The sequence below is a fragment of the Salmo salar genome, chromosome 29 (assembly GCF_965601325.2).
Source record: "Salmo salar chromosome 29, fSalSal1, whole genome shotgun sequence".
Lineage (NCBI taxonomy): Eukaryota > Metazoa > Chordata > Actinopteri > Salmoniformes > Salmonidae > Salmo > Salmo salar.
In genome coordinates, this window is record NC_138319.1 from 2,400,349 (window position 1) to 2,414,644 (window position 14,296).

General features: G+C 43.8%; 1 protein-coding gene across 2 annotated transcripts in view; it reads left to right on the plus strand.

Moving 5' to 3' along the window:
• Window positions 1-13,238, plus strand: part of LOC106590020 (MAGUK p55 subfamily member 7) — a 278,198-nt gene extending 264,960 nt beyond the window's left edge. For both annotated transcript variants that reach the window (XR_014383065.1, XM_014180502.3), the window contains exon 19: window positions 10,611-13,238. Coding sequence is in view for 1 of the 2 variants with exons in the window: in XM_014180502.3 (XP_014035977.1) it covers window positions 10,611-10,790 (180 nt within the window). In the remaining variant the exon portion in view is untranslated. The remainder of the gene's footprint in view (window positions 1-10,610) is intronic.
• Window positions 13,239-14,296: the final 1,058 nt, after the last annotated feature.

Consider the following 14,296-nt stretch of genomic DNA (forward strand, 5'->3'; position numbering starts at 1 on the left):
CTAAACTTTGAAATCTTTTCATATTATCAAGAGAAGCCTTTTCTCCTTGCCAAGAGAAGAAACCTTTAAATGTTTCACCTTGACAGGTGACAGAGAAGCCTTGAAACAAACTTTAAAGTTTAATGTAAAACACTCCGGTAAAACAGGCAGTGTTTTAGAATAACAACTTTTTTTTCAAACAAATGTTTTTTTTTTTTTTTTCACAGAATGGGTGGTTAATTGCATTGGAAGCACACTTTCCACTCAGACGTCTTCTGTAAAAGTGACGTGGTGTGTGTACGTCCATGTGTGTGTGTAATGTTTATATATATATATATATTTTTTTTACCTTTATTTAACTAGGCAAGACAGTTAAGCACAAATTCTTATTTACAATGACGACCTACCCCGGCCAAACCCTAACGCCAATTGTGCGTCGCTCTATGGGACTCCCAATCACAGCCGGTTGTGATACAGCCTGGAATCGAACCAAGGTCCGTAGTGATGCCTCTAGCACTGAGAAAAAATGTTAGACTGCTGCACCACTCGGAAGCCTCATAAATGTGACGTTATAAGGTGGGATCAAAGGTGATCCAGCAGTGTTAGAGTACCACATGGCCTAGCTGCTGGTTAACAAGAGGGAGGTTATCAGAGACCCTAGCAGTTTATCCTCCCTGCCCCCTGAATCGGCCACGGGGCGGGGAGCAGCGGGGGGGTGCCCTCCCACCTGCTGCCGGCGGGTGCGGGGCGGCGTCAGCTTGTGGGTGCGTGTCTGGATAGCTGCGTGCATGTGTGTGTGTTACACACCTTTACACACCAGCCAGTCACCACTCACAGCCGGGCCCCACATGAAACCAATTAGCCTGAAGTGTGTTGCCGTAGTGGTGGATGATGGCTTTCCAGCCCCCTTCAGGTCGTCTCTCCCTACGTGGGGCCACGCTACGGGCGATAGCCCTGGTCACAGCCACAAGCTGGGCCGATGAGGAGAGAAGGGGAGGGGGGACAGAGAGAGAGAAGAGGGGGAGGGGGGGGTGAAATAGTGAGAATGAGAGAGGAGAGGAGGGAGAAAGAGGGAGAGAGAGTCTGGCTGTGATGTTGGAGGTGTGGAGGCTTTCCATGCACCAGTGCTGAAGGTCGCCGTCAAACAGGGCTGTGAGAGGGGCGGGTAGAGGAGGAGGGGGAAGTAGGTGTGTGTAGGCCGGGCGGCCGCAGGTGCAGATCAGATTGGCTGGCGGCTCATCTGATGGCCAAATGGTAAAGACGCCTCAAGCCGCCCCCCTATATAGTGCACAACTTTGGATCAGAGCCCTATGGGTCCTGGTTAAAAGTAGTGCACTATAAAGGGAATAGGGAGCCATCTGGAACACAGCATCAGACACACTCTGAGGTGTTACTCCACACACACCTCTCTGTGTGTTCACCATGACCTAACGCAACACACAACGCAGCAAAGCACAGCAGGGCTCTGGAAAAGGACAGGGTCGCACACAGCAGGTCAGCTCTAACTCAAAACATCCTTCATTGAGCCGTCACTGAGATGTACCGTCACTATTTTAAACATGTCAGAGGCTCAGCAGCTATTCTTAAAGTCATCCTTAAAGCATGAAATGATTACACACATTCAACGAATCACCACACTGACATACTGACATACTGTATTCAAGTCAGTCCGACCACATCCCAGTCGTTTACTGACAACATCTCTGAAATCTCTGATATGTTTTTCTTTTTATTTCAATAAGAAAAAATAAAATTATTGTCAGGCTCTCGGATATTAAGGTGTAAAGGTTAGTGACAAGGCCGTAGGTAAGCAGTGCCATCATACATGATGATGACCGTCCTGTGGGGTGAGAGGTCAGACAGAAAGAGGTAAGAGGTCGAAGGCCATACAACAGTCCAGTTGACTGTTGTATGACTTTTGGGTGAAAGTCTCTCTCTGCTCTCAGTGTGACTCATATGAACAGTAAGCGCAAGTTGTCAGAGACAGGGCAGACTTTTGAGACTTTCTCTGGACTATAATACCTTTATTAGATCTATAGTTCTCTCAGGTAACATAAATACAACCTCAACGTTTCTCTTTGTTACCTGGTTGGAATATGTCCAGTTGCCAAAGTCCTTTCTGTAAACCTTTATAGAGATTGACAGGCAGAGTTTTAAATCATCAGATCCCAGCTATTAAAGAAAGAAAGAAAAACCTTGTTTGGTGAAAATGTCACAGCGGTATTTTATTTTCGTCCTGCTGTATTTATTTCAGTGAGAATGCTAGAGGCAGCAGCTCTGGTCTGTTAGAATAATCCATTGTCCCATCCAGACTTCTGGAGAACAGACTTTTCATTGTTTTAACAGAGCTGTATACTGCTCTATTGTTTAACCTGTAATACATTCATATCTGTTTTAAGTGTGTCTGACACTTAATATGAGCCCCAAACATTCTGATATAATCAGATATATACTGTAATATGGTAATGAATATGTCCAAATTCCTATTCCTAGTAATAGCAGTATAATAAGTAAAGGGATCATGAGATAGGGTATCTTACCTTTCCCTCTAGCCAAAGCAATGACATTCTGTCTTCTTTCAGAGTAAATCGGGGACCTCTTTGCTGAACCAGATCGGTTTTGACATTTTATGTCATTTTAATACATAGGGCAGGTGCATTTTATGTATATGAATAAAAGCAGATTTTCCGTTGAGGGCTGAGGGGATGGCCAAGAACTCCTGCTGATGGCCAGAACTGAGAGGAGACTGAAGAGAGGGATGAGACCTGATGCTGGCTCCGACTCTGAGATCTCTGTCTCTTTCTTGGTCTCTGTTTCTTTCTTGGTGTCTGTTTCTCTCTCTGTCTCTTTCGTTTTCTTGGTCTCTGTCTCTGGTTTTCTCTCTTTCTCTCTCTCTCTTTGTGTCTTTCTCTCTCTCTTTCCCTCTGTCTTTCTGTCCCTATCTCTCTCTTCCTCTCTCTTTCTGTCCATCTTGGTCTGTCTGTCTCTCTCTCTTGTTCTTGTTTTCTTTCTTTCTCTCCTTCTCTCCCCATAATGTAAACGGTCACCCTTACCTGGCCTGATATGATCATAGAGAGGGAGACATGCCATGGCATGGACACTGACTGACTGGTTGACATGGAAACGGCATACACAGCGTCTCTAGGGCTCGTTCTGTCCATGTCTACCCCACTGTCCTGCTGCAAGCATAGAATTCAATAATTGAATGTATCTCTATGGCTGCCAGTTTCTTGTCTAAGGTCCAAAGGGTTGGAGAGCTGCTGGCAGTAGTTGCTGAGTGTGCATCCCAAATGGCACCCTATTCCCTGCACTACTACTTTTGACCAGAGCTCTATGGGTGCTCTATATAGGGAATAGGGAGCTATTTGGGATGTAGCCTGGGTCACTGGGTCCACATCCAGCAGTTCTAGGCTTTCTGAGGGCTGACCACAGAGGAAGGCTACCAAGGATCAGCAGCCTCAGATCACTGGAGGGAATATATGGTGGACGGACCGACAGACTGAGCCGCTTCAACTTCCTCTCAGCCCAGACCAACGAACCTCCTGCTCCCTCCTCAACCTCTTCCCTTCCTCCGAGACAGAGGATGATAAAACCATCATGTCTTCTCACAAAAGACAATAGACCGTGAGATAATGTGGGTGGATTTTTACTGCCTTCTACAGTAGGTACAGTAGATACACTAGAGAGAGAGAGAGAGAGAGACCAAGAATGAGTCATGGTCAAAACATATTGATGCAACAGTATCTAAGATGGGAAGAAGTCTGTCCATAATAAAGCGCTGCTCTGGACTACTGTCCAGTAGTGTGGTCAAGTGCCACAATTACAATTGGCACAGAACAGGGCAACACGGCTGGCCCTTAAATGTACATGGAGAGCTAACATTAATAATATGCATGTCAATCTCTCCTGGCTCAAAGAAGAGGAGAGATTGACTGCATCACTGCTTGTATTTGACATGTTGAATGCACTGAGCTGTCTGTTTAAACTACTGGCACACAGCTCAGACACCCATTCATACCCCAGAATACATGCCACCAGAGGTCTCTTCACAGTCCCCAAGTCCAGAACAAACTATGGGAGGCGCACAGTACTACATAGAGCCATGACTACATGGAACTCTATTCCACATCAGGCAACTGATGCAAGCCGTAGAATCAGATTTTTAAAAACAGATAAAAATACACCTTATGGAACAGCAGGGACAGTGAAGAGACATAGAAACACACACACAAAGGCACACGCATACACACACGCGCGTGATAACATACGCATTATACATACACGTACACATAGATTTAGTGTTGTAGATATGTGCTAGTAGAGTAGTGGCCTGAGGGCACACACTTAATGTGTTGTGGAATCTGTAATGTAATGTTTTTAATTGTATATAAAAGCCTTCATTTTGCTGGATCCCAGGAAAGCAGCTAATGGGGATCGATAATAAATACAAAATACAATGGAGGGCAGTGTTGGACATTCAGAGGCAGGGTAGCCTAATGGTTAAGAGCGTTGCGCCAGTAACCGAAAGGTTGCTGGTTTGAATCCCCGAGCCGACTAGATGAACAATCTGTCGATGTGCCCTTACGCAAGGAACTTAACCCTAATTGCTCCTGGAAGTTGCTCTGGATAAGAGCATGTAAATGTTTGTAGACTGGCTTGAAAATGCAGTCTGTGTCATGGTGACCATTTAATTTTAGTTGCACGACTAATCAACTATGAGGTGTTAAAACCGCTAGCAGGGGGGACATTCTAAAATGGTATTCTTCTGTCTGTCTGTCTGTCTGTCTGTCTGTCTGTCTGTCTGTCTGTCATCAGTGTGTGTCTGTCTATCTGTGTGTCATCAGTGTGTTTTTGTGCATCAGTGTGTTTGTTTCTGTTTGTGTTCCTGCCTATGAATGTGTCTGTATACAGTATATGTATTTATATTTGTGTGTTTGGCAGAGTCCCTGAGTGTGACCATATCTCAGCGGAGATCTGAAGCCCAGTGTTCTTTTAGAAAAAGGAGCTAGCTAAATCAAATCAAATCAAATTTTATTGGTCACGTGCACATGGTTAGCAGATGTTATTGCAAGTGTTGCAAAATGCTTGTGCTTCTAGTTCCGACAGTGCAGCAATATCAACAAGTAATCTAACAATTCCACAACAACTACCTAATACACACACATCTAAGTAAAGGGATGGAATAAGAATATATACATATAAATACAGTGGCAAGAAAAAGTATGTGAACCCTTTGGAAATACCTGGATTTCTGCATAAATTTGTCATACAATTTTATCTGATCTTTATCGAGGTCACAACAATAGACAAATAGTCTGCTTAAACTAACAACACACAAACAATTATATGGTTTCATGTCTTTATTGAACACACAATATAAACATTCACAGTGCAGGGTGGAAAAAGTATGTGAACCCTTGGATTTAATAACTGGTTGACCCTCCTTTGGCAGCAATAACCTCAACCAAAAGTTTTCTGTAGTTGCGGATCAGATGTGTACAACAGTCAGGCGGAATTTTGGACCGTTCCTCTTCACAAAACTGATTTAATTCAGCAATAATCTTGGGATGTCTGGTTTCAACTGCCCTCTTGAGGTCATGCCACAGCATCTCAATCGGGTTGAGGTCAGGACTCTGACTGGGGCACTCCAGAAGATGTATTTTCTTCTGTTGAAGCCATTCTGTTCTTGATTTACTTCTGTGTTTTGGGTCGTTGTCCTGTTGCATCACCCAACTTCTGTTGAGCTTCAATTTGGTCGGACAGCCTAACATTCTCTTGGAAAATGTCTTGATAAACTTGAGAATACATTTTTCTGTCGATGATAGCAAGCTGTCCAGGCCTTGAGACAACAAAGCAACCCCAAACCATGATGCTCCCTCCACCATACTTTACAGTTGAGATGAGGTTTTGATGTTGGTGTGCTGTGCCTTTTTTTTCTCCACACAGTGTTGTGTTCCTTCCTAACAACTCAACTGTAGTTTCCACAGAATATTTTTCCAGTAGCGCTTTGGAACATCCAGGTGCACTTTTGAAAACTTCAGACAGCAGTGGCTTCTTCCGTGGTGTCTTCCCATGAACTCCATTCTTGTTTAGTGTTTTACGCATAGTGGACTCGTCAACGGAGATGTTCGCATGTTCCAGAGATTTCTGTAAGTCTTTAGCTGACACTAGGATTCTTCTTAACCTCATTGAGCACTCTGCGCTGTGCTCTTGCAGTCATCTTTGCAGGATGGCCCCTCCTAGGGAGAGTAGCAACAGTGCTGAACTTTCTCCATTTATAGACAATTTGTCTTACCGTGGACTGATGAACATCAATGCTTTTAGAGATAATTTTGTAACCCTTTCCAGCTTTATGCAAATCAACAATTCTTAATCTTAGGTCTTCTCTTTTGTTCAATGCATAGTTCACATCAGGCAATGCTTCTTGTGAATAGCAAACTCACATTTTGTGAATGTTTTTTTATAGGGCAAGGCAGCTCTAACCAACATCTCCAGTCTCATCTCATTGATTGGACTCCAGGTTAGCTGACTCCTGACTCCTGATTCTAGTCCTTAGCCTAGGGGTTCACATACTTTTTCCAATCTACACTGTGAATGTTTAAATGATGTATTCAATACAGACAAGAAAAATATAATAATTTGTGTGTTACTGGTTTAAGGACACTATGTTTGTCTGTTGTTGTGACTTAGATGAAGATCAGATCAAATTTGAGGACCAATTTATGTGGAAATCCAGGTCATTCAAACGGTTCACATACTTTTTCTTGCCACTGTATATGGATGAGCAATAACCGAGTAGCATAGGCAAGGTGCAATAGATGGTATAAAATACAGTATATACATATGGGATGAGTAATGCAAGATATGTAAACATCATTATTAAAGTGGCAATAGTAAAGTGACTAGTGATCCATTTGTTAGAGTGGCCAATGATTTCAAGTCTGCATGTAGGCAGCAGCTTCTCTGTGTTAGTGATGGCCGTTTAACAGTCTGATGGCCTTGAGATAGAAGCTATTTTTCAGTTTCTCGGTCCCAGCTTTGATGCACTTGTACTGACCTCACCTTCTTGATGGTTGCAGTGTGAACAGGCAGTGGCTCTGGTGGTTGTTGTCCTTGATGATATTTTGGGCCTTCCTGTGACATTGGATGCTGTAGGTGTCCTGGAGGGCAGGTAGTTTGCCCCCGGTGATGCGCTGTGCAGACCACACCACCCTCTGGAGAGCCTTGCGGTTGAGGGCGGTGCAGTTGCACACTGTCTGTGTGGGTGGACCATTTCAGTTTGTCTGTGATGTGTACGCAAAGGAACTTAAAACTTTCCACCTTCTCCACTGCTGTCCCTTCGACGTGTATATGGGGGTGCTCCCTCTGCTGTTTCCTGAAGTCCACAATCATCTCCTTTGTTTTGTTGATGTTGAGTGAGAGGTTGTTTTCCTGACACCACACTCTGAGTGCCCTCACCTCCTCCCTGTAGGCTGTCTCGTCATTGTTGGTAATCAAGCCCACTACTGAGTTGGAGGTGTGCATGGCCACGCAGTCGTGGGTGAACAGGGAGTAGAGGAGGGGGCTGATCAAGCATTCTTGTGGGGCCCCAGTGTTGAGGGTCAGCGAAGTGGAGATGTTGTTTCCTACCTTCACCACCTGGGGGCGGCCCATCAGAAAGTCCAGGATTCAATTGCACAGGGCGGGGTTGAGATCCAGGGCCTCCAGCTGTTTGAAGATTTTGGAGGGTACTATGGTGTTGAATACTGGGCTGTAGTCAATGAACAGCATTCTTACATAGGTATTCCTCTTGTCCAGATGGGTTAGGGCAGTGTGCAGTGTGATGGAAATTGCATCGTCTGTGGAATTGTTTGAGCCGGTATGCAAACTGAAGTGGGTCTAGGGTGGCCGGCAAGGTGGAGGTGAAAGCACTTCATGATGACAGAAGTGAGTGCTACGGGGCCTTCTTGGGTACAGGAACAATGGTGGGATAGGGAGCGATTGAATATGTCCACAAACACACCAGCCAGCTGGTCTGCTCATGCTCTGAGGACGCGACTTGGGATGCCATCTGGGGGGGGCGCAGTCCTTGTTAGCAGGCCGCAACGTCTCTGACTTGTCCCTGTACCGGAATTTCGCTTGTTTGATTGCTTTGTGCAGGGAATAACTACACTGTTTATATTCAGCCATATTCCCAGACCTCTTTCCATGGTTAAATGCGTTCGCACTTTCAGTTTTGCACAAATGCCGCCATCCATCCACAGTTTCTGGTTACGGTAGGTTTTAATAGTCACAGTGGGTACAACATCTCCAATGCACTTCTTTTGTAAAGTCTTTCATAAAACTGAGTCAGCGTATAGATCAATGTTGTTCTCTGAGGCTGACCGGAACATATCCCAGTCGCGTGATCAAAACAATCTTAAAGCGTGGATTCTGATTGTTCAGACCATCTTTGAATGGTTCTAGTCACTGGTACATCCTCTTTGAGTTTCTGCCTACAAGACGGTAGTAGCAAGATGGCGTCGTGGTCGGATTTACTGAAGGGAGGGCGGGGGAGGGCTTTGTATGCGTCGCGGAAGTTAGAGTAGCAGTGATCGAGTGTATTACCCCCGCACGTAGTGCAATCAATATGCTGATAGAATTTATGTAGCCTTGTTCTTAAATTTGCTTTGTTAAAATCCCCAGCTACAATAAATGCAGCCTCAGTATATATGGTTTCCAGGTTACATTGAGTCCAGTGAAGTTCCTTGAGGGGGAATGTAAACAGCTGTGATGATAACTGACGAGAATTCTCTTGGGAGGTAATATGGCCGGCATTTGATTGTAAGGAATTCTAGGTCGGGTGAGTAGAAGGACTTGAGTTCCTGTATGTTGTTATGATTACACCATGAGGCATTAATTATGAAGCACACCCCCCCGCCCTTCTTCTTCCCGGAGAGATGTTTATTCCTGTCGACCTGACGCACAAAGAATCCCGGCGGCTGTACTTACTCCGACAGCATGTCCCCAGAGAGCCATGTTTCCGTGAAACAGAGTATGTTACAATCTCGAATGTCTCTCTGGAAGGCAACCCTTGCCCTAATTTCGTCTACCTTGTTACCTAGAGACTGGACATTAGCGAGTAATATACTCGGACGCGGTGGGTGGTGTGTCTTACCAGAAGGCCGCTATAGCCTCTCTAACCCTGCCATGTTCCTTTGTCTGAGGCTGGAATGGATCAGCCCATATAAACATATCACCGGGCAGTCTAATAACATCAGGAAGGGATGACTGGGCAAGAAATAGGTCCTAAAAGGCTAACCAGGTAATAAGTTGTCTAGGGAGCTACGATTAATTAGCATAGCCTGGTCCCAGATCTAGTTCTGCTGTCTTGCCAATCTCCATAGTAGTTGCAAAACAGCACAAACATATCAGGGACCAGGCTAGCGGTGGGGTCAGGAGTTATATACACTACATATCAAAAAGTATGTGGACACCTGCTCGTCGAACATCTCATTCCAAAATCATGGGCATTAATATGGAGTTGGTCCCCACTTTGCTTCCATGACAGCCTCCAGTCTTCTTGGAAGGATTTCCACTAGATGTTAGAACATTGCTGCAGGACACCACCAACCACATAAACTACTGCAGCATAAATACTGGAGGCTGAGTCAGGAGGGGTTGGGAAAGTAAAGCTATTCAGTAAAGCCATTCTACTGCCAGCGTTTGTCTATGGAGATTGCATTTTATACACCTGTCACCTCGACTTCACCTCGATTTTTTTTACACCTGTCAGCAACGGGAAACAGCCAAAGCCACTCATTTGAAGGGGTGTCCACATACTTTTGTATATACAGTATAGTGTAGCTACAGGAGTAGGTTCATGTGCCCAAGCCATTTCCTTTTCTGAAGGCCTCCCATTTTGAATGCCTTGTCCACACACTGTCATTGGCCTGTCACAATAAGTCCAAAGTGGCATGTATCAATTATGGCTCTGTTACTTGTTTTGTCTGCCTCTTTGTCAATCACGGATTTGTTTTGTCTTTTTCTGCTTTTAGGCTTTTTTATTTTATTTTGTATCCAATGGAGGAAATTATGAAAATTCCTGGAGGTTTTGTGTGTAAGGTTTTGTAAAGAGGTCTAGGTGTCCTTCAGGGTCAAGCAGCTCTCTGTTTGTGTAATGCAGACGCTGGGAGTCCGGAAGCAAGTACGGGGGTGACTTTAATAATAAATAGGACAATACAAAACTAGCGTCTGGACATGAGAAACATAACTAATACTGCCTGGGAAAGAACCAAAGGGAGTGACAGATATAGGGGAGGTAATGATAGAAGTGATGGAGTCCAGGTGAGACGCAGGTGCGCGTAACGATGGTGGCAGGTGTGTGTAATAATAAGTAAACAGGCGACAATGAGCACCAGAGAGGGGGAGCGGAATAAGACGTAACAGTTTGGGTCATTCTGTCTGTTTATTTGTGTTTTATGGCTGTTATGTTTGTGTTTATGTGAATGTCTCTGTCATCCCTGAGATACTCACTAACTCATGCCCGTAACTCTTTCTTCATAGGCATTCGACAACAGCTTGACCCTGAAATAAGCAGAAAGTACATTTATTTTTCTCTCAAAACAGACAGTAAAATATCTATTCTAGTCCATGATATTCTTGTCCAACAGGAGGAGGACTTCCTGGAAATGGTGAGCACCGGCCAGCAGATGGAGAGCCAATACGGCCACTTGTTTGAGAAGGTGATCGTCAACGACGACCTGACAGCAGCATTCAGTGAACTGAAGGTGGCTCTGAAGAAGGTGGAGACAGACACTCACTGGATACCCATCAGATGGACTCACTCCTGAGAACCACAGAGAGAGAAAAACTTTTTGAGAAAGAAGATTAAAAAGGGAAGGACTTTTTAACAAAGTTGTTTGTATATATATATATATATATATATATATATATTTTTTACCCTTATTTCTGCCATGTGTGTGGTGGGCGTTGTTGGATAGCAGTGAACTGCCGTTATATAGTGCACTACCCACAGGGCTCTGGTCAAGGTACTATGTAGGAAATATGGTGCCATTTGGGATGAAGCCTGTATCTCTCTCTGGGTCTTCCACTGGGCCCTGTTCAGCGCAGTCAACAGTCAACACATTGGACATCTGAGGGTGGGGCTGGGGCTGGTCTGATCTGGTTTTAGAGCGCTGCTCTGTCTTCAGATCGGTTTCACTGTGACTGCCAATCAGTGCTGTGCCAGTATGTACTGTAACTACGGGCTCCTTCCTTAGTGTGTTTTTAACATTAGTTTATAGAAAACAAAGGGATTTGTATTTTTCTGTTTCTGGATTGACAGTGGGCGGTGTTTACATGTACATTTCTGTATATTACTGCAAAGCCTCAAGAAGAGAATAATGGGGAAAGATATACAAATAAACAGTTTGCCTTCAAGTCTTAAACTCTGCTTTGGTCCAAAAGTACACCCTTTTCTCTATGTAGTGCACTACTTTTGACCAAGGCCCATAACAATCTGGTCAAAAATAGTCCACTATATAGGGGTAGGGTGCCATTTCGGATCCACCTTCAAACTCCGATAAACTATGCCCTTGCCGTTTTTAACGCTTCCATAGACGGTTATGCCAAGATGGCAAAGCAAAATGTCGGCAGGTACAGTACACTCAACGAAGGGCAACAACAGATGTAACTCTATTTAAGACAAATTCATATATTTTAATCTTTTTCTGCTGTTTTACATACCTTTTATATATGACATATCTATAACATCGTTTATAAAGAAGCACCATGATACTGTCACTGTACAACCTGAGATGATTTCTGACGTTACTTTGATGTTGGAAGCCTTCTTTCAAGGCATCAGATAGACAGTGTCTTGTCGTCGTACCTCAAGTACCTCAAGTTCCCGTGCCCTACGTTCTAATTTGCACCCTTATTCCCTATATAGGGATTTAGGACAACGCCTGGGTGTTTTATACCTTTTATTTAGGAGCTATTTAAAAAGAGATATTTAAACCCTACTTTGAATACTTTACTCATGACGGTGACCAAGCAGCAAAACAATTTGCCAATTAAACTACCAGACATTGGCTCGTCATTTGTAAGTAAAATGTTCTCAATCTAGTATAATTAGGGTGGAGTGGAGTTAGCCTTAATTTATTCTCATAAAACAGGCCTAAAACAAGGAACCTTACAGAGGGCTCCATAGCGCTAATAGATTTACAACAGACCGAAACAAAAAAGTAGCTGCTTCTAACTTAACAAGGTTCAGGTTATATAGAGAAAGGTTAGAGTTGCTAGTCCTCCGCACCTCTCTTTCTAATTCCCTCCTGTCCGTATGTCTATCCCTCTACCCTTTTCCTGCTATTCAGTTTCTGTATCCCACGGTTAGGTGGCTAGACTATAAAGTGTATGTTGGATTGTTTGATGAGATCATTTCTGGTGCTATGATGTTGAGTGTTTAACAATTCTGGTAACTTTCCCAAAATGTAATAGACAGTTACCTGATTTTTGCAACCCTAATCATGTCTGATGTTCAAAGACCCTACACAGATGAAAGTTTAATTCAGCTTCCTCTCGACATTTCATACAGTTCCTCCTGTATAGGGTAGCAATTATTTATATATTTTTAATTCTCTGGTTTTCCAGGATTCCTGGTTGGAATATTCCTTGAATCAGGAGGGAATTACCAGGAAATTCTCGAATCCTTACCGGAATTCTCCAACCCTACTCCTGTAGTCTGGGTTTAGGCCCTGCTGGGTGTAGTGACCTCACGTTCTCTCTCTTCCCAAGTTTTCACACTTACACCACCAACCATGGGTGTTAGTTCGTTAGCTCTCTGTCCAGCTAAGGTCATGAAGAGGCACCACAGCTATCTCTCTCTCTGTCTGGTGTCTGTTTTCTCTTTTAAAGCTGTTCCCTCTATCTCTCTTTTCTTTTATCCTTTTATTTTTATTGATCAAAAAATGTCTTAGTATCACAGGTGCGCCTGTTTAGTTTTTTTCTGATTATCAAGCCTATTTAAAGGGATATTTTTGTTTCAGGTTAAGCCACTAGAATACCATGCTTATCTACACTACCGGTTTAACCCTTAAGTTTTCCCATCATTTTATTACATGTTCATGTTATGTTAGGTTCATAATTACCCTCTAGCCATCCATATCATTGATCGGATTCAGGAGTTCAGTCTGTGAGGATATTTTTCTTCAGACTGAATATTAAATACTTTATTAGGCAAGTTGTAAGAGTTTTCTTTTTATTTGTACATTTTATATTAAAATATTCAACCAAATGTGTATTTTTTAAGATGTTAATAAGTATGGCAAGTGAACGATGATTGTAGCCGTGAGAGAATTTTCCTCTCATAACAGTGATATGGGACACTTGGGGTTGTTAGAATCGTGTGTGTCTAGAATGTGTTTCTGAGCCCTTGAGTGCCATTTAGCTCAACTTTCACTCGCACCGATGAAGAAGAAAAACACCTTCACAGAGACACTTTGAGTGCACACTTGTGTAAATAGAACTCAGATGCTATGTCCGAAATGGCACCTGATTCCCTTTATAGTGCACTACTTTTCACCAGGGCCCATAAGTAATGCGCTATGTAGGGAATAAGGTGCCATTTGGGATGGAACCTCACATTCACATCTTTCATCTGTAGATGACTGGCTTCACCAGAGAGCAGTGATCATCATAATTTATTTATCATCTAAGCAAGTACTGTCGTAGACAGCTCTGCTGTGTTGACATCCTAGCCTCAGAGAGACCATTGATATCAATCAATCAATTATCACCTGAATGAAAGCTCTGAGTTGAGTAGGGTCATGGAGTGAGGACTGAAACCTGTGTCTGTATATCTGTCTATTTGTTGAAACTTGAGGCCTGCAGTGTTGCCTAATTAAACAATGTTATGTTGTCTAACGGGCCAAATGACTAACTCAGGTGTCATTGACTGGGCCTGGACCTTCAAACACAATGGCTTTAGTATAGCAGAGGGGGGATCTGGAGAAGTCCTGAGGCTACATCCAAAAATGGCACCCTATTCCCTACTGTACATAGTGCACTACTTTTGGCCAGAGCCTTGGTCAAAAGTAGTGCACTATATAGGGTATAGGGTGCCATTTGGGACAAGGGCTCAGATTGTCTGAGTGGCACGCCGATGGATTTTCTCTCCGAGCTGATGCTTGATGACGATCCAAAACAAACCCTTCCGCCCAAAACAGGTCGCCTCAGTAACCTTCACATTCCCTCTGTTCCACAGAGCTCACATTGATGGCTGCCGTGTGGAGCGGGGCAGGAGTTCACAGGCCCAGGCAGGGAGGGAGGGATGAGGAGGAGGAGGAGAAGAGAGGGG